Genomic DNA, 23,140 nt, shown 5'->3' on the forward strand with positions numbered 1-23,140 from the left:
AAATAAGGCTAGGAAAAACAGATCAACATTTAACCTGATCTTCGCACCATGGCATTTGACGGGGAAAAGGCAGGAGTTTGGGAAAGATTTGCTGATGAGATTTTTAGAAAACGAGAAGGCCTATACAGTGTACCATGGCAGATTGTTTGGGATGCACTAGGGTAAAAACAAGTAGACAAAGTAAAAGTTCAAAAAATAAAAGCTTTATACAAAAACTGTGATAATAGTATAATAGCCAAGGTAAGAAGGACAAAACAGGGCTTCGGCAGTGAAGTGTACTGTTCCCCATACCCTTCATCACAGCCATGGATGAAATCTTAATGTGTAAAACACAAAATGGGAAGAAACAACAAATGTCCAACTGTTTGCAGATGACAGTGATACAGGGAGATACGAGATACTTGCGCGAGATACGAGCAAGTCGTATTGTGAAACTTTGAATTTGTGCGAGATCGTAATAAGTGGAAAACTTCAACCGTGTCGTGGACGTGTGGAATATTATAAAGTACTATAAAACTGAGTTTCGTCGTATAAGACTTATGAATTTCTTGAACAAGTGATCTTGTGTTATTGACTGTGTATTTAGTTAGAATTGAGAATACCAGTGTTAAATTTGCCAGGTTGACAGCGTTATGGACTTTGCGAGTTCATCATATATTTGAACTCTGTCGTAATCACTTATGGTGACAAGCATATTAGAAAATTGTGCGTGATAAACTTTCAACTAATGACAATTTCATGAGTTTTGAGACCTGTTTCTCGTCTACAATTACGATTGTGAACTATTTGAAGTATTATTCCACTCGAATATTCAGTGATTAATAGGACTGAGTGTAGCTAATTTTCACTTATTTTCTTGAACATTCGATCAGTGTCGTGAGAAAAGGACTGAATATTAAGAACATTTTATGGCGATATTAGGTCATACGAACCCTTACTATGAAAACTCACTCATAAAATCCACTTAAGCAGTGAATATTAGGATTCTAGAGACTGCTGTAGAAGTTGTGTTAACTGCATTTACTAGTGAATTTAATGGACTGTGATAGTCATTCTAATGCCGAATTTATGACATAATCTGTGGATATTATGAACTGTGCTAGTGTCTAATTTCATGTCTTATAAACTGTGTAGTGAAAGACTGTGCTTTCGACTTCAGAAGCGATCTCATATTATTACCACAGAAACTTGACGTGTAGTTTGAACTGTGACATTGACTGTGCTTTTTCAAGTCACATATTCACTGCCATATTATAAAAGTGCGAGTACAAACTATGCATTTGAACTTATTTCAGTGTGAAATGCAACTCATTAATGAGAACTGACAGTGCTACGTCCTGCTGTATAGTGCCAATTGAACTTTCCCGCGTTTCAACATGTCTTTTTAAAAACACCGGAAATCTTGGCGAAGTGTCGTAATCTCGCACTACTTTGAACGTCGTATCCAGCGTGGGATTAATTCGTGGCATCTTCGAGGGATATTTCATGGTGTCTTTGAGGGATTAATCATGGTGTCTTTGAGGGATGGAACATGGTATGATGCTGGTGCTGGGTTCGACTCCAGATTTTTCGCTGCAGAAGTTCTAGTCATCAAGCTGCAGAGCCGTACTTCATCCATTCTTATAAGCAAAACACAGGTGATATAAGTGTATTTTACATCTTCTTGAGTGAGTAATTACACTTAGACAATAACTGACTTATTCATAAGGCACTCAATCAATCTTAATATTCAACAGTGCTACGTTTATCAAATGAAAAGTGCCTCGTCTAACAAAATAATTCTTGATCATGTGAATTCTAACCCTACTACTTTCAGAAATTGTAGGAGGTCATTTAAGGAGACTTTAGGTCATATTTAAATGAACTTTAGGTTTCTCTCCAAGGCAAGCATAACTGGAGATCCATTTTTAAATGAACTTTAGGGTGTCATTTTCGAAGTTTGTGCAATCTGAAGTTATTCCATAACAACCTAATTGAACTGTAGGGCTTGTTCTACAACAAGTGCACAAATTGAAAATTTTGTTTAATTTATTTAGATGAACTGTAGGATTTCTTCAGCAAGTGATTGAAAATATTTAATTGGACTGTAGGATTGCTAAACTAAGTGCAAGTTAATATTATGTTTAATAATTTTTGACAGACTTTAGGCTTGCACCAAAAGTGATTGATTTAATTTTCTTTGAAATCTTGGTCAATTGACAAAGTGGTTGAATAAAGGTTTATGATCAAAGTGTTATTTTGAATTTGAGTCTGTGTGTGAAATCTTAGATGAACTGTAGGGTGTATTGAAATCATAGAAAGCTGGTATTTACTCTGGACATTATTTAAACATCCAGTGGATGTATAGAACAAAGACTCCATTTATTTCAATCTTAACAGCATATATAATTCAGTCATTTATTTGCATTCTGAAGAGATTAATTGAAGATTTAATTTTGATGAATGAGAAGCAGGGTGATTTTCTTGAGATTATTAATAAATATTGTCAAAAGTTTTAATTACCACCTATTATTCACACTGCAAAATCATCCTTCTCTGTACCTGCTCCAATAGCAACCGCACACAACCTGAGATCCTTCCCATGCTCTTGCCCAGCAACTATTTCCCGGTACACTATTTAGCGTGTGACTGGCAGAGCATTCTTGGTAGATAACCTTGGACAGTGTGTTACCAACCATAGCACACTGATATGTCTTTTGCTCACAAGCAGCCTTGGTGGCAATGGTAGTGTACCACAGAGAAGCATGCGGTCATCACCAGATAATGCAGAGTCTTTGTTCTGAACTCACTGGAGTACAAAACTGAAATCCTAGTACTAAAACTCCTCCTGGTTTTGGGTGAACACAATGCATTTGTTTTATGAAGCATATTGGTAAACATAGTACATTTTGTGCATGTCGAAGTGTGCCACAATGCAAAATAATTACTGAAATGACATACCCATGTAACATAAGTTATTTAATAAAAGTAAACATTGTAAGCACGTCCAGTGGTATTGGCAGGTATTAAAGTCTTAATTTAGGACAGAGTACATACATACATATCATACGTCGTTCCATCTTAAGCGATGGGTCGGCAAACGAGGCTTCTCCACCAGTTGCGGTCCCTGAACTTCTCTCCTTCTTCAATGCTTTCCAAAGTATGTCCTCTCTGTTGAACGTCAGTCTTCACCATGTCCTTGTACCTGAGTCTTAGTCGCCCTCTTGGTCTTTTGTCTTCAAGTTTGAGATCGTACATTTTTTTTTTGGTAATCTGTTATCACCCATGCGTCGCCTATGTCCATACCATCTCAGTCGCTGCACTGTTAATTTGTTCTGCAGCCTTACAACTTGAGCCTGCTTGCAGATTTCCTCATTACGGACTCTGTCCCTCCGTGTTTTGCCGATCATGCTACGGACAAATTTCATTTCTGCTGCCTGGATTCTACTAACATCTTTGTTTCTCATGGTCCATGTTTTGCAACCATAGGTCAGGATTGGTACCTAATAAGTTTCATATATGACTCTCCTACATTTTGTTGGAATTTTCTAGTTCCATATTATGTCTAACTATTTTGTAAAAGTTGCTACCTGCCTGAATTCTGTTGGAAATTTCCTTATCTATAGAACCAGTATCAGAAATAACACTTCCAAGATATTTGAATTGATGGTTCATCTGTAGCTGTTTCCCCTCCATTTCAATGTGTCCCATTGGTTGCCCATATCTCTTTATGACCATAACCTCACTTTTCTCTTGGCTGAAGACGAGTCCATATTCTTTAGCAGATTCTGCCCAGGAGTTTATTTGTCCTTGAAGATCTTTAGAGTCTCCCCACAAGCATATATATAGGACAGAGTATTCTAGGATATTGGCTAATAAAACTACGTCCAAAGTAGTTCTGTATGCTATTGTGTTTTGATAGGTGTTAATCAAAAATTTACACAACTATTAATGCCAACCATCATCTTGAAGTTATTTAATTTTTCCTGATCTAACAGGCTGGGCATTTACAGCTTGACTATGAAGTCCTTAGACCAGTGAGGAGATATATTTAGTGGTAACTGATTTCTGTTAACTGTTTATGAATCATTCACGCTGTGAACATTAATATTTTTATTTCATTTATGTAGTGTGTTTCACCCAGCATAGGGCACAAGTGCAAAAACTTACAGGCAATGATTCATTCATTCATTCATTCATTATTTATTTACCATAAACCTTTACAGTATCTATGGAAGGCCAGAGGAAAAGGACAAGCCCCCTACACGTAGTGCCCCCTGACCTTTGAAATAATTACCTAAATCCTAAAGTAAAACAGTCACATACACTATTCACAGGTAAAGTAACAAAGTATAGCCTAATATATACATATTTCTCATTTATACAACCTTTCACTCCCTCATTCATTCTTCCACATATTCACATGCATTTTCTCACCGTATGTGCTTCCTAACATAACATTTAACTATATTTACATTTCTACATTTAATGTTGGCGGGTATATCGTTCCAAAGCCGCGCTGAACGAGCAAAGAAACCTAGTTTGTAGGACTCAGTTTGCGCAAAGGGGGGTATAAGACACACCCCTTTGCCTCTACGGACGGAGCTGTAAGATAAGGAGAGTCGAGGGAATGGTGAAAGGTAAATGGCCCCTGTGAGGGACTTGTGTAAGAAGGTGATGTCGCTTTGTTTACACAAGGAGGCGATTGACGGGAGGGAAGACGGGCAGCTGTTCTCGTTAATTAGTCGTTCAGCGCGATGTTGAATTCCTTCTAGCTTGTGAAGGTTAGCTGCAGTGGTAGGGTGGCAAGCAGGTAGACCATACGTTAGTATAGGTCTCACTAGTGTCAGGTAAGCCGTCCATATAGCATTCGACTTGCACCCACGGAGGCTTCTGTGCATAAAACCGAGCACCCTGGCAGCTTTGCATCTCACTTCCTCTGTTTGTGCGTTCCATTTTAGTTGTTCAGAAATGGTTATTCCTAACAAATGCATAGTTTTAACTCGCTCAATATGTACATTATTAATGTTATATATACATTCTACTGGGTGTCGAGACCTACTTAAACTAATGTACACTGACTGACAGAGCAAATGCAACACCAAGAAGGAGTGGTCAGAACTTTATGCCAATTGCAGGGTAGACTGACGTCACTGAGGTATGCTCATGATGTGAAATGCGCCGCTGTGCTGCGCACGTAGCGAAGATAAATGGGACACTGCGTTGGCGAATGGCCCACTTCGTACCGTGATTTCTCAGCCGACAGTCATTGTAGAACGTGTTGTCGTGTGCCACAGGACACGTGTATAGCTAAAAATGCCAGGCCGCCATCAACGGAGGCATTTCCAGCAGACAGACGACTTTACGAGGGGTATGGTGATCGGGCTGAGAAGGGCAGGTTGGTCGCTTCGTCAAATCGCAGTCGATACCCATAGGGATGTGTCCACGGTGCAGCGCCTGTGGCGAAGATGGTTGGCGCAGGGACATGTGGCACGTGCGAGGGGTCCAGGCGCAGCCCGAGTGACGTCAGCACGCGAGGATCGGCGCATCCGCCGCCAAGCGGTGGCAGCCCCGCACGCCACGTCAACCGCCATTCTTCAGCATGTGCAAGACACCCTGGCTGTTCCAATATCGACCAGAACAATTTCCCGTCGATTGGTTGAAGGAGGCCTGCACTCCCGGCGTCCGCTCAGAAGACTACCATTGACTCCACAGCATAGACCTGCACGCCTGGCATGGTGCCGGGCTAGAGCGACTTGGATGAGGGAATGGCGGAACGTCATGTTCTCCGATGAGTCACGCTTCTGTTCTGTCAGTGATAGTCACCGCAGACGAGTGTGGCGTCGGCGTGGAGAAAGGTCAAATCCGGCAGTAACTGTGGAGCGCCCTACCGCTAGACAACGCGGCATCATGGTTTGGGGCGCTATTGCGTATGATTCCACGTCACCTCTAGTGCGTATTCAAGGCACGTTAAATGCCCACCGCTACGTGCAGCATGTGCTGCGGCCGGTGGCACTCCCGTACCTTCAGGGGCTGCCCAATGCTCTGTTTCAGCAGGATAATGCCCGCCCACACACTGCTCGCATCTCCCAACAGGCTCTACGAGGTGTACAGATGCTTCCGTGGCCAGCGTACTCTCCGGATCTCTCACCAATCGAACACGTGTGGGATCTCATTGGACGCCGTTTGCAAACTCTGCCCCAGCCTCGTACGGACGACCAACTGTGGCAAATGGTTGACAGAGAATGGAGAACCATCCTTCAGGACACCATCCGCACTCTTATTGACCCTGTACCTCGACGTGTTTCTGCGTGCATCGCCGCTCGCGGTGGTCCTACATCCTACTGAGTCGATGCCGTGCGCATTGTGTAACCTGCATATCGGTTTGAAATAAACATCAATTATTCGTCCGTGCCGTCTCTGTTTTTTCCCCAACTTTCATCCCTTTCGAACCACTCCTTCTTGGTGTTGCATTTGCTCTGTCAGTCAGTGTATTTACATTTGCCAGAATTAATGCCGAGACCGTTGACGTTACACCACACCTCTATAGTGTCCAAGTCCGACTGTAACCTCAGACAATCCTCTGCACCTTGTATATCCCTGTACATTATGTGTCATCAGCGTACTGAGCTATGGTTGAGGTCACACATTTAAGTAAATCAGAGACAAAAGCATTAAATAATAAAGGTCCGAGGATGGTGCCTTGACATACTCCTGAGGTTACTTTAACGGTCGATGATCGAACTCCATCAAACACAACACGTTGTGTTCGAGCCTCGAGAAATGACCGCAACCATGCCAGTACACTTCCCCTAACATTCATCTGTCTTAATTTTAACAAAAGTCGTTCATGAGGGATTTGATCAAAAGCTTTAGCCCAGTCCAAAGCCACGCAGTCAACCTGAACAATTTTAGATTTCTCCAGAGAGAACTGCCACTCATCAATAATCTTTGTTAATAAAGTATTACAGGATCTTCCTGGAAGAAAACCGTGCTGGCTTTCACTTAGCAGATTACCTTCCCGGAAGTATTCTCGTATATTAGAGGCTACCAGTCGTTCCATACATTTACATACGTGGGATGTGAGAGACACTGGCCGATAGTTGTCAATGAGTGCTTTGTCCCCTTTCTTGAAAATCGGAACTACATCAGCACACTTCCAATCTTGGGGTAGTGATCCACAGTGAAGCGACAGGTTGAATAGTTCGCAGAGAGATGGTGCCAGTGACTCAGCGCAGTCACGGAGTATACGGCTGGGTATTTCATTAGGGCCGCTCGCCGCATGGGGTCGAATCCTCTTCAAACTTGCTAGTACCTCAAGTTCCGAGAAGTAGAGCCTGGTGAGAGGGAGGGGTGGTACGGGTGTGCTGGTTATATACATGTCCCCAGCAGATTGTGCCTGGGAGAAATTCTCTTTAAATTTGTCACTGAAGGCTGAGGCAATGTCTGCAGGCGTGGAGATGGATTTCTCATTAGCATAAAAGGAGCTTGGTGCAGCGCTGCCACAGTTCCTTTTTAGCAGCTTCCACAGCTCTTTGGTATCTGAGCAAGCCTTCTGAATGTACTGATCGTAAGCCTCCTTGATCCTATTCTTCGTGTCTTTGCGTGCGGATTTGTACTTTTCCCACGCTTGTTCCGTTTGGCACTGTTTCCACTTTTTGTATAGATTGTTCCGTTTCCTTATTAAGTTCAAAAGTTCTTTCTTAATCCATGGGGCTTTCTTCTCTCTTTTTAAAGTGCATTTCGGTACAGTTTGGTCAACGCACCAGAAAAATGTATTTTTCCAGGCGAGCCACAAAGAGTCTACGTCACAGGTTGATAAGGAGGTTGGAGTGGGTAGGTGATTCAGTAGTAAGGTGGAGAGGGATTTCCAGTCAGCTTTCCTGAAGTTATATTGAGGCCTGGATTTGTTTTTGACAGGTTTTCTGCAATCTAGGGTAGCTAGAGTCGCTTGAATGGCGTGGTGATCACTGAAGCCGGATATGACTTCAACTCAAGATACTGAGGAGGGATGATTGGTGAGAAATAGATCTAATATAGAACGGGATGTTTTGGTGGTATGTGTTGCTTCTGAAACAAGCTGTTCTAGAAAGAGATCGTAGAACGCGGTTAGGAATGTGCCTGCCAATGGATTTCCAGGGATGGGAGCGGAATCACAGGTCCATATTATGTCCAGATTAAAGTCGCCTGTGAGGTAGACGGCATTGTACTTGTGCTGAGTGAGTTGCATTCGTCTTAGAGATTCCAGTAATCCTTCATTTATACAGGGCTTGGATTTCGGAGCCCAATATATGCTACCTATCAAGAATTTGTTGCCCCTACATGTCACCTCCACCCATAGAGCTTCACTGTCAGTTTCCAAGTATCCAAGTCGGATTGGTTGTAATTCCGGTCGTATAGCAAGGAGAACACCCCCTCCAGATGTCCAGGTTCTATCCTTCCTGAATAACAAGTATGGTTGTGGAAATACTTCACCGTCATAAGTAGCACTGCTCAACCACGTTTCACAGACACGATTGATGGTTCAATACTTGCCAGTGACGTTCTATCTCCTGCTGTCTCCTATAACCCATTATACTACGGGCATTCTGGAACTTCAAAGAACGAGTTCGATGGTACCGGGAGACAACACTTCCAGCACTGCCAAGACGAAAGGCCACGTTTAATTTTATGGTAATCAGATGGAGAGATTTTCGCGCAGGTCTTATGCATCGACATTTCACACGACACACATGACACACACTTCACGTACAGCTGATTGATGCGGCCCTTAGAACAGCAAATATGACATTCTATGTTACTCACATTTCTGTTCGGAGGTCCTGGATTTGTTTCTACATCTCCACACGCAGCTATGGTAAGGAGAATGAGGTGAAATGTTGAAGAGGGTGGTCTGGCAACCCTGCGCTCTCCTGAAGCGCACTGCCAGTACCAGCGGTCACGTACACATTTTTACTGGCGCACCATGTTAAGCACGATATTTTACAATTTTTCACAATTAGCAAGTTCTCTTGGAGGATTGAACCACTAGGACACTCACTGAACACCACACCATTAAAGATCACTTTGTTATTTCCACACGTGACGCGTTTAACCACTATGAACAACAAGAAAATACGGAGCACTTGGAACACTACATGTCGACCCGCCGCCATCTTAACAAATGCTTTAAATTCCTATTTCCTGATTCCCTGCTTGTCCACTCTGCTCCCCTAAATGAGTCGTCACACAATGCACTGTACTGTATTGCTTGCCAACTGTGCAGCACATGTAAACAGCCAATACTGTGCGATCCTCAGTCATGTGCTTATGTCTGTACTCCGTTTATTAGTCAAGTTTCCGATCATTTCTGCAAACTCCACACATTTTCCTTCGGAAATTTGAATGCTAACATTAACACACTTCACCGCTAATGTTCTGTTGCCAATTATTCAGTGCATTACGTCGCAAGACATGAGATGTGAACCAGTTAAACATGGCGATTAACCAAATGATTTAGGAAAAAAATGGATGACAGATCCTCTCTTACATTATTGGGTTTATTATGCCCATACATTTTCTGTAACTTATTTTCAGACACCCTGTATAACAAATTAGAACGTATAGCAATGTTCAGAATTAAATATATCACGTCAGTCACACACTAAAAATTCCTCTAATAATAATAATCTTTAGTCTCATCAGTTACTAAAAAATTGTCCACAGTTTCTCCACTGCTTTCACTTATGTTATCAGCATGTATGAGCAGCAGTTGTCCATAGATTTGTAGACAGTTGACAGTAGATTGTTGAAGGTCAATGTTCCCTCATATTGTATTCTCTCTGGTAGAGGCATTTACTCAGTGAGAATGTACAAACTCCTTGGATCAGCTGTGTACCTATATTAATATGTGACAGTAGTAGGATGTAACAGTTGTTGAATATGTGTACAGTTGGATGGTACTTGTACATTTGTTACGACGTAGTAAGCTGTGTACTAGAAGAGTGAATGTGTACAGAGATGTTGGGGTGTTGAATAAACCATTCTTTTAACTAACATGTGGTATTGTGATTAGTTACTCCTTGCATAGCCCGAAAGCAGTTCACCTACATAGATGATCCTGATTTAGAGAGCCATGAATAACAGCTCAGAGGATTTGTCATGCTGACCATGCATCATCTTATTATATGCAGATATGGTGCTGACCAGTGGTTTCTTGCACAGAGAAGGCAAAATTCACCATTTACTTCTTATCTCAACTGTTGGTTATCCAAAATCATGCAACTCCCTTTACTTTGGTTAACAGAGCTTTTACTGCAGGAAAAGGAAGGAGGAGATATAATGGTGGCCTCTTGATCTTCTGTTGTTTTACATGTGTCACACATGTTAAGTTACTAAAGTTAATACCAATACATCCACATAAGGGAACTGTAACCAGTGAGTAAAAATGTTTGATATAGTAGAAATATGTGTTCATTCCAATGATACAATTTTTATCGTACATAAAATATATTACAATTATTTTCTCAAAAAATTTAGAAGCCTCATTAGATCCTCACAATTTTTCAAGATGGACCTGTAAGTTCATTAGAAAATGTGATTGTATTATGAAAGCATTCAATGAATAAATAATTGAGAAAAATTTCCTTTTCACTTCGAAATGAAAATGCATGCACTAATAATCAGTGGAAATAATGACATTAAAACAAGCTAAAGAAACAACACCTGAAACAACAAAGATGAAATTTCCTAGGGAAAAATCACCAAAAGAACAACCAGCAAATGCACCTTTTGTCCAAATAAAGAGACAACTCATTTGCAGAACTGTCACTAGACAATTACCACATTTTCTCTTAACATTTTATTGTTTCCTTCTTGCAAGTTAGTATCCTTCTTTTGATTATGTTTCAGATAGATAAAAAAAATTGTGGGAAACTATCAAAAACTTACTGATTTGCAGTCTATTGAAAATGATTATTTTCCAACTTGAGGAAATGAACAGTGTTTTGAGTAATTCAGGTGAACTCATAACAGATTCCACGGAATCACTGGAGAGGTGGAGGGAATATTTTGAACAGCTCCTCAACGTAAAAGGAAATCTTTCTGGTGGTGTTGCGAACAGCCAAGCTCATGGGGAGGAGGAAAATGATGTTGGTGAAATTACGCTTGAGGAAGTGGAAAGGATGGTAAGTAAACTCCATTGTCATAAGCAGCAGGAATAGATGAAATTACACCTGAAATGGTGCAGTATAGTGGGAAGGCAGGGATGAAATGGCTTCACAGAGTAGTAAGATTAGCATGGAGTGTTGGTGAGGTACCTTCAGATTGGACAAAAGCAGTAATTGCACCTATCTATAAGCAAGGGAACAGGAAGGATTGCAACAACTATCGAGGTATCTAATTGATTAGTGTACCAGGCAAAGTATTCACTGGCATCTTGGAAGGGAGGGTGCGATCAGTAGTTGAGAGGAAGTTGGATAAAAACCAGTGTGGTTTCAGACCACAGAGGATCAAATTTTCAGTATGCACCAGGTAATTGAAAAATGCTACTAGAGGAATAGGAAGTTGTGTTCATGTTTTGTAGATCTAGAGAAAGCATATGACAGAGTACCGAGGGAAAAGATGTCCGCTATATTGGGGGACTATGGAATTAAAGGTAGATTATTAAAATCAATCAAAAGGCATTTATGTTGACAACTGGGCTTCAGTGAGAATTGATGGTAGAATGAGTTCTTGGTTCAGGGTACTTACAGGGGTTAGATGAGGTTGTAATCTTTCACCTTCACTGTTCATAGTTTACATGGATCATCTGCTGAAAATGGAAGGGAGGGATTCAGTTAGGTGGAAATGTATTAAGCAGTCTGGCCTATGCTGACGACTGGGTCTTAATGGCAGATTGGGCTGAAAGCCTGCAGTCTATCATCTTGGAACTTGAAAATAGGTGCAATAAGTATAGTATGAAAATTAGCCTTTCGAAGACTTAATTGATGTCAGCAGGCAAGAAATACAACAGAATTAAATGTCACATTGGTGATACAAAGCTAGAACAGGTCGATAATTTCAAGTATTTAGGTTGTGTGTCCTCCCAGGATGGTAATATAGTAAGCGAGATTGAATCAAGGTGTAGTACACCGGTCTGTTTTCAGACCAACTTTGCTTTACGGGAGCAAAAGCTGGGTGGAGGTTACCTAGGAGAATAATGGGACTCTGTTATGGAGGGTAAGAGAAGTAGTGGGAGACCAAGACGACAATGGTTAGACTCAGTTTCTAACGATTTAAAGATAAGAGGTATAGAACTAAATGAGGCCACAGCACTAGTTGCAAATAGAGGATTGTGGGGACGTTTAGTAAATTCACAGAGGCTTGCTGAACGCTGAAAGGCATAACAGTCTTTAATGATAATGTATGTATGTATGTATGTATGTATGTATGTATGTGACAACTTGTCAGTGACTGAAAAGAACAACTCGTAACATTTTACTCGGAAGTTTCTTGGATTATGTACTGGTGTCCTACAGTAGCAATGCTGAAAGAATTAAGTGGCATTCCCAAAGATGAGACTCTCTTCTATATTCTAACAATATAAATATATCAAAAATACTTACATCATACTGTTCACGGACAAGATGTACAACATTGGATGAATCATTAGATAATTTCCCAGATGAGGATCCTTCAACATGATCTTTCAGCTGTTCATATATATTTATCTGCTCAGCAGTTACTGCAAAGATGACATTGATGGCATTCTTCTTGACCATAAGATTAACTTGTGAAATGGATGGATAATCTTGAAGAGTGGAGTGGGTATATAATCCTGAATCATCCAAGTGACATTCACCATCGTTAGGTCTAACAATTCCACCAAGCTGTGAAAGAGAAAGACATTTAGTTAGAACAGTATCATTGTGGACTATAATATTAAAAAGGGAAAAGAGAAAATGAGTGATTAAATGACAATTATAGTCTGAAAATGAATAAATCAAGATGCACGATTTCATTAATTTCTTCATTTTTCACAAACAGTACTATATATTGTACCAGGAAAGACTAGGTCCTGGTCCATAGTTATCAAAAGAAATGTTGTTCCAGCATATAAGATCCGTCCGACGTATGAACATCTAAGTAAAATAATGTTCCAGTATGTACCAGACTCCACGAGTGCGCTAGGCGGAGTCAAGTGACGTCACCTATCGTTCAAAGCTCACCTCCCCTAGAGATATTTCTCGAAAAATATCTTTCTTTTCGCAAGTTTTCAACGCCTGTACCAATTTTAATGGAACAAACGCTAAATTGTAGCGGACGTCATAAAAATTAATCCCTGCGAATTTCAAATTAATCCATCCCATGGTTGCTGAGTTATAATGATTTAAAATCTAATAGAAATTACGCACTCACGGTCACATGGCCGAGAGAGAAACTACCCCTCCCAGCACCAGCTATATATGCCACTGGGTCAAGGTTAACAGGTGGTGGTGTTGAGTTGAGTTCAGTTCATTGCAAGCAGTCCAGTCTAGCAGTGTAGTATGTGTATGAGTAAGAGAGAGGGGAGACTGGCCCTCGCATAGTATGTTCGTGCAGTCTCGAAGACAGTACTTTCCGTCGTGTTTCGCGGAGACGAAATTACGGGATAGTAAATCGCCATCGTACTTGAAAAAGGACGTCGCACCGTAAGTAGTCTATTGTGCCGCGACTACGATATAATTTACAGATATTTCGAAGTATAACACGTACGAAATCAGTGAAGTTCGAAGTTATATATATTGGACATTCACAAACTAGAACATGACGTGTGGACTTAATTTCACACAATATTAACTTACCAACGGAAACTGTCGTGTACAGTAACTCTAACTACTCTAGAACTTATTTTCTAACATAGCACATCCTTGGACTGTGTCTCTTTATTTATGTGCCATATTAGGACATGACGTGTTACAGTGATAAACTTAGTGAAAGTTAAGAACTTTTTCTAAAATAATATAATTCTATCAACATTAGAGAATCAGTGTTATCTGTCAGGATAACGATTCAAAGACTGTGGTCAGAGACGGTAATGAGAAATATTACGTATTTGCACTGTGTTGGACGTTCTCAGTGACGATTTAAAATGGTGTTTTTTTTTTTTGTTTGTTTTTTGCAACAAGGATTGTGATCATTTAATTGACGTCCTAAAATTAATATACGAATTGGACTGTGTTTAACAGTGAACGACAGCATCTGTCAATACTACTTGCATGTTCCGTGTGTTAAAATCATGTCCACGAGCAGCAGAAATCTTGAGAAAATTCTACAAGATCCAGCTACCTTCAACATCATTTCATCTATGACGTCAACGTGGTTTCTTCGTGGAACTTCAAGTTCGAGTCATCATCCGCACCTGCGGAATGTTCCAGATTCTCATCAGTATTTGTAAGCCAAATTTTCTTTAATAAGTGAGTAGTCACAAACTGACTGACTTTTTTTTTTCTTACCAATCTTGAACAGTGGTTTACCCAGTGCTGCGTGTGACGATACTTCGTAGTTCTCCATCATTACTCAAAATTCATCTTTTAATGATAACTCTATTTTCAAAATCTATTTCACAGAAGAAAGACTTTAGGAGTTTCAAGTGTTCTATGTTTCAAGGCTAACAAACTGAGAAACTCTCAACAGAAGTTCAAATTCTTATTTTCAATTATAAATGTGTTCATGTCATGTCATAATACTTAGAAAGACTTTAGGTGAAAAACTGACACTTTGTGTTTTCGCAAAAGACTATAGGATCTGTGAGATTTATTTACTTTCACAAATTGCACTCAAGAAGATTTACGTTAACCCTTTTGATTTCGACATATTATTTGAATCCTACATCAACATTGCAGGGTGGTGAATTAATTAACATTATTAATAAATTGTTTGAAAAAGGTATAACCATCTATTATTCGCCCTGCGAGTCTCTCCTGCTCTGTACCGGCTCCAAAAAAACCAACTTCCACTACCTGAGATCCTTCTCATGCCTTACGCCCCGAACTTTTACTGGTACAATATATATATATATATACTGTTGTTCAGAAAGGAAAAAACACACAATGATTGTAGTGTGATTAGCACTTGAATTTCACAGGGCAATTTTATAAAGAAACACTGACGAAATGACTAATGTTATGTTCTCACCTAGTCTAGGTAAAGCCGTTGCCTTCAGGTCTACCAGTCAGCAGGTCACATGGCATAAAAGGGTAGAAAATTAGTTTAAGTAGTGGATTTAAATCAAACTGTTGGTGTTTGCTTTTCAGGGGTCTGTTGAAGCCATTCCAGATGTAATATTGGAATGGAAGATACCCACATGATCCACTCAGTGAGCTCGAAGGAGATTGCTGCATTGGTAGCATGTGCATGTATAATATGCTGTTCTGGGAAAATGGCACAATAGGAGGGTGCAACATTTCTTCACAGAGAACGATATAGCAAGATTATTCTGGTCATTCAACGCTGATATATGCTGCAGAGAATTAAATGTATTCAGCCTTTTCTTCTCTATAAGTGCAGTCATGGCAAACAATAACACATCTACTGTCATCCACAACACCTGGTCACTATCATGAGACTGGCAAACTGCAATGGTGTATTGGTGGAATGGCAGAAACTTAGATAATTCCAAGGAATCACACTTATGTTTAGGCAAACATCATGCATAAATGGTGAGAAATGGTTATCGGGACCATAGCTGCATAAAGTATACAACACCACTCAACACATCGAGAGCTGGGCAAATCACCTTTATTATGTTTTAAACCAACTTAACAATAAGTATAGCTGCAGGCCTTCTGAAGTGCCACAATCTAAGTGGTCCAAGTACCAATGTCATTACTCTAATTTTCGGCCATCTAAAAGCAAAGTGGAATTCTAATAGACAGTTCCTACAGCTAGGTTAATTCTTTTGGATACAAAGAGTGTGCTAGGTCAGAGCTCTAACATGCCAACAATTATAACATGGAGTGCCTAGATTTTTTACTTGTCCTTCAAATATCAATGACCGAAGCCAGGATCAAATCTGTAAACTTGGGATGATGAGCTGGACACACCAAGACAACTCCGAACCACAATGTAGAGTTCTGTTATGGCAATGATGTTCGACAAATAGGTCTTCTGTTTTAAGAAGCCAACACAACAGCCATATTTCAGTACGTCGATGCCAGACAACATATACAGGAGTAGTGAACACATGTTTCTTCTGGAAGTATAACAACATCCTACTTCTAGGGCACAAACACAGCATTCAAGATAGCAACACAGAACAGAGTCCTTAGTAGAAAGCAATCTAACAAGAACATCTAGTATAGACATGTATAACATATCTGGTAAAGTAAATGAAGTTTGTTTGTCCAACCCTTGTTCCATTTCTCTATGAGAGGAGATGAATCTGTCATGGATTTATACGACCAGATGCCCCTCCTGATGTCAACCTCATCAGAGGGTTAATGAGATGAAATGAATGATGTGATATATGATAGTAGGGAGAGGGATAAACCCAGTGCCGGCACATAGCCTACTCCTGTCTAACAGCACCAAGGGGTCTGTTCAATGCTTAATGTCCCAATCCGACGGATGAATCACCATCAACAGTGTCATGTGCCCCCACTTCATGCGAGTACTGCGGAGAGGTTTGTAATTTAGTCCAGGCTATGGCATGCAATCTAGTGATTAGAAATTGTATACCACCACCTTCCCTACCCTGGCAGCCAACATTCTAATGGTGAGAATTGTTTTGACCAACAGGATTTGGACCGGCTAACCATTGATGATTTTATTCCACAGATGATGTTATTCTGTATAGACTAATAAATAAGTTAAAAGTTTGTGAGCAGCTGCAAAATGACCTCGATAATGTTGTGAGATGGACAGCAGGCAATGGTATGATGATAAACATGGTTAAAAGTCGGGTTGTGAGTTTCACAAATAGGAAAAGTCCTCTCTGTTTTCATTACTGCGTTGATGGGGTGAATGTTCCTTTTGGGGATCATTGTAACTACCTAGATGTTAACATAAGGAAAGATCTTCATTGGGGTAATCACATAAATATGATTGTAAATAAAGGGTACAGATCTCTCTGAACATTGTTATGAGGGTGTTTAGGGGTTGTAGTAAGGATGTAAAGAAGAGGGCATATAAGTCGCTGGTAAGACCAAAACTAAAGTATGGTTCCAGTGTATGAGACCCTCACCAGGACTGCTTGATTCATGAACTGGAAAAAATCCAAAGAAAAGCAGCTCGATTTGTTCTGGCTGATTTTCGACAAAAGAGTAACGTTACAAATATGTTGCAAAGTTTAGGCTGGGAAGATTTGGGGGAAAGAAGACTAGCTGCTCGACTAAGTGGTATGTAGATGTTGATTCCCATAGGGAACCTTAAATATTTGTCCCGAATGAGTAGATTTATAATACCAATATAAATGGACCGTTATTGGACATTATAAATTTTCCATAGTGGTGACTTTAAAAGTAGGAAAGATAACAATATGAAGATAAAGTTGGAATTCAAGAGGACAAATTGGGGCAAGTATTCATTTATAGGAAAGGGAGTTAGGGACTGGAATAACTTACCAAGGGAGATGTTCAATAAATTTCCAATTTCTTTGAAATCACTTAAGAAAAGGCTAGGTAAACAACAGATAGGGAATCTGCCACCTGGGCGACTGCCCTAAATGCAGATCAGTATTGACTGAGTGATTGATTGATTGGGCATAAAAACATATGAACTCTGTGAATCCCAAACTGGATATTTATGGTCATTCATGATATACAAAGGAAAGTTCTTCCTTCGTTTCTTCTAATACATCCAAGATCACTGCAATTGTTATGCACCTCGTAGAACCTCTTCTTCATCACGGCCACACATTATGGATGGACAAATTTTATGACAGCCCAAAATTAGCCAAAGACTTGAAAGACAATAAAACAGATTGTGTAGGTACACTGAGACTAAATAGAAAGCAGTGAAAGTGAAAGACGCAAAGCCGAAAAAAGGTGATATTGTAGCCCAGGATGCAGTAAATGAATGAAATGAATGGACGAAAAGGCTGTGTCCTTTATTTCAACTTACCATAGTGATAAGACAAGTATTGTGCATAAGAGGGGGGAGAGAAAAGCTAAGCCGGCCTGAGCAATTGACTACAACAGGGCCTCTCAAGGTGCATGTGCTCGTACACTGCAAAAAAAAAAAGAAGTTAATTGTATTGAATAGGTGGCTACAATAAATTTTATTCTAACAGAATCTTACTTTATTATGTTGTTGTCTTGCGCTTATCTATTTCACTGACAAACAAGCCGTCTATCATAGAACGCTTCCTCGCTCTCAGCGCACTACACCATCCAAGTCAAGCCGAGTTCGACCGATGCACAGTGCACGAAGTCTCTGCACTTCGATTTGCAAGCATGAGATTTTGGGCATTTGAGAGGCCCTGGACTACAATGAATACAAGGGTGGTGTTGACCTCAAAGATCAAATGATGCAAAGTTATTTGATAGAAAGGAAAAAATTGAGCACATGGTACATAGAATTTTTAAGAGGCTTTTAAATGTTACAGTTTTCAACTCTTTTCTAATATATAAATGTAATCTCCAGAACAGGACTGACCAGTTGAAGTTCAGGTTAGATTTGGTTGAGGGAATTCTAGCCAGGTATGGGAGTGATGTAACTAGAAACGTTTCTGGTAGTCATGAAGTGGACAATACTGTGCCTTGTCTCACCGAAAGGCACTTTTTACAGAGGATCCCTCCAACTGCAAACAAAGCTAGGCCACAGAAGACGTGTGTGGTGTGCTATAAACAGAACAAGAGGAAGGGATCAGTGTTTAGGTGCCCAGACTGCAAAGTTGGTCTCTGCATAGAGGAATGTTTTAAAATTGACCACACCAAATTAAATTTCTAAGGTACGCATTGGTCTTTAAAATATGATAGTATGGTTTTTAATTTCCTCCCCTCTCTCAACTACCTCTACCCGCAAACCTGCTCCAGTTGTCAACTCCTCTCCATAGAGCAAGCTTCCTGGCATGCTGCGGCAAGGTAAGTTCTCACACTTTAACTCTCTACATCTATGCTTCATTTGACTTGCCCTTTACAGAACTCCATATTAAAATCAGCTCTCCGTTTTCTCTAGGTTTCACGTTCTGCTTGAACTGAGGAACCTCGGTGCTACATATCATCCTAGGACCTACATGTACACTAAAAACCACCTTCCGACGCACATAGTACAACTTTAAGATAAGAAAACTATGCCACCAACAGTGCTCAGATTATTCCTCAGTGCTGTATTTCTCTATGAATAAGATTTTAACGCGTTCATAAAGTTTCATCATACCAAAGCACAACTTTACAGAAAGTGCCTCAACTCGTGTACCAAAACAATACAAGACTATTACGCCGTCAACACGTAGCAATCCTCAGTTATTTTATATGAACTATTTAAAAAAAAAAAGAAAGTGTCATTATAGAAATTTTACCTAGTTTGTGTATATTGTTGCTATGTCTGTCTGTCTGTCTGTCTGTCTGTCTGTCTGTCAGGTCATCAGCCCAGAGGCTGGTTGGATCCTCGGATAGCACCACCAAAGGTTATGCGGTTATAAGGAAACCCCAAAAACCAATGGCAGCACCAAAATGAGGCGTACTAAGCAAGATGAGGAGGGAGATAGTTTGCCATTGCTTTTCTCACTGGGTCAGAAAGTACTATTGCAGCACGACTGACCCTATGAGCAGCACCTTTCATAACACTCAAATGCACTAGTCATGCTCTGAATGCCATTACTCAGCACTACCCATACCCCAGCAACTTCCATATTGTAACAGCCATGGATGTTGACTGGGACTTCAGTGGAAGCTACACTTTACTCTGGCCTGTGCCAAGAGATGGATGCAAAAGTACTGTATCCATCAAGAAATGACAGCAGGCAGTATTGTTGCTATATGTAAATTTATTCTCTTGCTTGGTTTTACATAAGGCTGATGATGACATTGAAAACATGTCAAAACCGGTACCTTCATAATAATAAAAATGTTGTAATATAATTTATGTGCAACAAATCTGTATGTATTGAAAAGGTGGATTCCATTATATTAAATTACTTTTGTGATAGTATGGTTTCAGTAACTTGTGTTATCACTGTCTACATTTATCATTAACAAACTGTGAAAGTATGGCTTAAATCCAATGCTTCTTGGCTCTGTTATAATGTGTTACATGATGGTGTGTACTTCTAAGCAAGCTCTGTGCCCTTCTCCTCCCGCAACACAGAATAGCAGGGAGGTGTAAGTCCTCTCACACGGGCAGGTTAAGTATCTGGGAATGACTCTACAGGTCACGGGTACCATTTTCAGGCTGCATATAAAAGACAAGGTCGCTGCTACTGCTGTAATAGCCATGAATGAAATCAAGCATCTGCCGAGTCTTTCAGTGGATACGTCAATGTAGTTCTTTAAAGTGAAGATCTCACCAGTAGCGAGTTACCGACTACAGGTAATATGGGACCATCTTACCAAGAATAATTTAAGAGACTTAGAGAAGATCAAAGCTGTTTATCTAAAGAAGTTATAAGCCTATCGAAATTTACTCCCTCACGATTGGTATATGAAGCATGTTTTTTAAGTAAGTACCGTTTTTAAATAAGGCCTTTGCAACACTTAGGTAGTCGTTCAAAGCATGCGTGCTCAGTATGTACATCTGTAGGCTATCCACAAACGCCATTATGGAAGCATTTGCCCGTATTTATGATTGTTTGTGCGAATCGAAAATGCCCCTGACAATTAACAGTCCTGCCGAGTGTGAAGTACGCACTGTGATTCGTTTTCTAAACGGAAAAGGCGGGAACGCTGTTGAAATTCTTCAGCAGATTAGTGAAGTGTATGGAGAACACACTATCAGCGAAGGAATGGTAAGAAAATGGGTTAGAGCATTTAAAGAAGGCTGTACTAATAATGTCCATAATGAGAAGCGTAGTGGGCGACCGTCTGCCATTACTGAAGACTTGGTGCAAAAAGTTGATGCAAAGGTTCGAGAAAACAGACGCATTATGATTTCATCATTAAAGTATGAGTTGCCTGAAATTTCAAGGAGTGTTCTTTATGAAATTGTGTCAGGACACTTAGATTATCCGAAGTTGTGCTCACGTGATCAAAAACAAACGGCATGGCATCCTCACAAGGGGGATTCTTTTGCTTTATGACAATGCGCGACCCCATATGGCTAATCAAACCAGAGACCTAATCGCTTCATTTGGTTGGGAACAATTTGATCATTCTCCGTATCATGACCTAGTGCTCACCACTTGTTCCTGCACTTGAACAGGCATTTAGGAGGTCAACGCCACAATGGTGACGACCTAAAAACGATCGTGCGGCAGCGGCTGACACATCAGGCGGCAGATATCTATGAGGATGGAATTCGAAAGTTGTTTTCACAATATGATAAGTGCCTTAATATGCTTGGAACTTATGTTGAGAAGTAGTTTACGGTACAGGCTTTCATGTAAAAAGAAGAATTATTTAAACAATTGAATCACATTTTTTCTATATCAAAATGGTACTTACTTAAAAAAATACGCCTCGTATGAACTAATTAGAGAAATGTTCTTCATAGAGGATCTAAGAGGGTGGATGCTACTACATTCTACACCTGCCTACGACAGTGTTCTACAAGAACTTTATTCAAAGAAGGGGGAAATATGGAGCACGTTTTATACCACGGATGCCAATGAGGACTCCTCAAGATTGAAAACAATCAAATTATGCGCTACGACATGTCATGACATAATTTGCGGTACATGGCTTCCATCACAGAATATGTGACAATACAAAACATCATGATCCGCAGGAGGATTGTATGTGTCCGCTGTGTAAGAATCGTTGTGATTGCTATCGCCTCCAGGAATGTGGAAAAAGAGTGGTGTCTTGGACGAAGTTTTGTAGTGATTAACACACAGAACTACGTACTGTATTTTAAGTGAACATTTATCCATGTATTTATGTATATATCTAGTTCATGGCCATTGGTTGCATTGAATTATTAAATTTAGCTAATATACAACCCATGCGTTTTCTGTTTACTGCTGTGTTCTGGGTGTTATTGGCGTGCTGATGTCTTTGCATATTATTACAAATTTCTTTTGTGTTAATATCGAGTAATATCATCATTATTAAATAAGTTGGTAGTCGTGTTTGTCTTGGTGTTTAGGATTTAGGATTTAGTTAACTGTTTTAACTTGCATTAAATAACCTTTGTTAAAGTTCCATGTAGAGTAAAGATGAGTGAGCCCATCCCTTCTCATGTAAAGCATAAGAAGGGAAAAGCATTGAGAAAAACAGCGTGTTCTTAACATTTTTAAGGAGTTTAAGGATGAAAATCCTGATAGTACTGTCCCCTTCAAATTTGGCCTACAATGAACATTTTATTGTATGTGGAAATGGGATGTTATTTTTTCATCAAGGGTGATATATTACAAGTTTATGCCAACACAGTCGTGTCTTGTTATAGAGAACTGGTTTGGACAGGCAGGGGGCACAGTATTGATTTTTCTATCAACCGGCCAGCTGAGTCATGTGACCTACTGGGAAACTTTCAAGGCCACTCTAATTAGCAGTGCTTTTGTAATATTCAGGAGACAGTAATATCCAGAATTATGTGAACCTATCAGGTGAAAGTACGATGTCTAATTACGAGACGACATAGAGACACACACCCCCCCCGGTGTAAATGCTTAAATACCTGTGTTTTAGGAATAAACGCTCTCTTATCTTCTGGTAGTCGTCGGGTGAAGCAGATTTTCAAGAACTAAGTTACGTACTGTTCTTTGATATTTTCCACGTGGTTGTGTGAAAGAACAGTCTAAGTTTTTGTGTCAGTTTCAGCTCTTATCCAGTCAAGAGAGAAGAGGACCTCTATGTGTTCGATAATCTTCGCCAGGATGTTTCAAACATCGTCCGAAGGAACAATCTACAGGATTATGGATATCAACTTTGCTGTCAACATGAAGAATTAAGATAGAGTCAATATTTAACATGGGGAGATAGCAACTGGAAGCAGATTGCCATGTAAGCAGATCACCATGTGAGCAGATTCAGTCACCGACAGAGAGATCCACTTTCATCAGAAATTTAAGTAACAGGCTTAAGACAAGGAGATTGCTTGTCACCACTGCTGTTCAACTGTGCCT

General features: G+C 40.1%; 1 protein-coding gene across 4 annotated transcripts in view; it reads right to left on the reverse strand.

The window, feature by feature from the left end:
• The window catches only part of mys (myospheroid), a 331,725-nt gene that overhangs the window by 138,541 nt on the left and 170,044 nt on the right, over positions 1–23,140 (reverse strand). For all 4 annotated transcript variants that reach the window (XM_067141892.2, XM_067141891.2, XM_068226367.1 and 1 more), the window contains one exon: positions 12,564–12,827. In XM_067141892.2, the coding sequence (XP_066997993.1) occupies positions 12,564–12,827 (264 nt within the window). The remainder of the gene's footprint in view (positions 1–12,563; positions 12,828–23,140) is intronic.

The sequence above is a fragment of the Anabrus simplex genome, chromosome 2 (genome assembly GCF_040414725.1).
Source record: "Anabrus simplex isolate iqAnaSimp1 chromosome 2, ASM4041472v1, whole genome shotgun sequence".
In the NCBI taxonomy this organism is placed as follows: domain Eukaryota; kingdom Metazoa; phylum Arthropoda; class Insecta; order Orthoptera; family Tettigoniidae; genus Anabrus; species Anabrus simplex.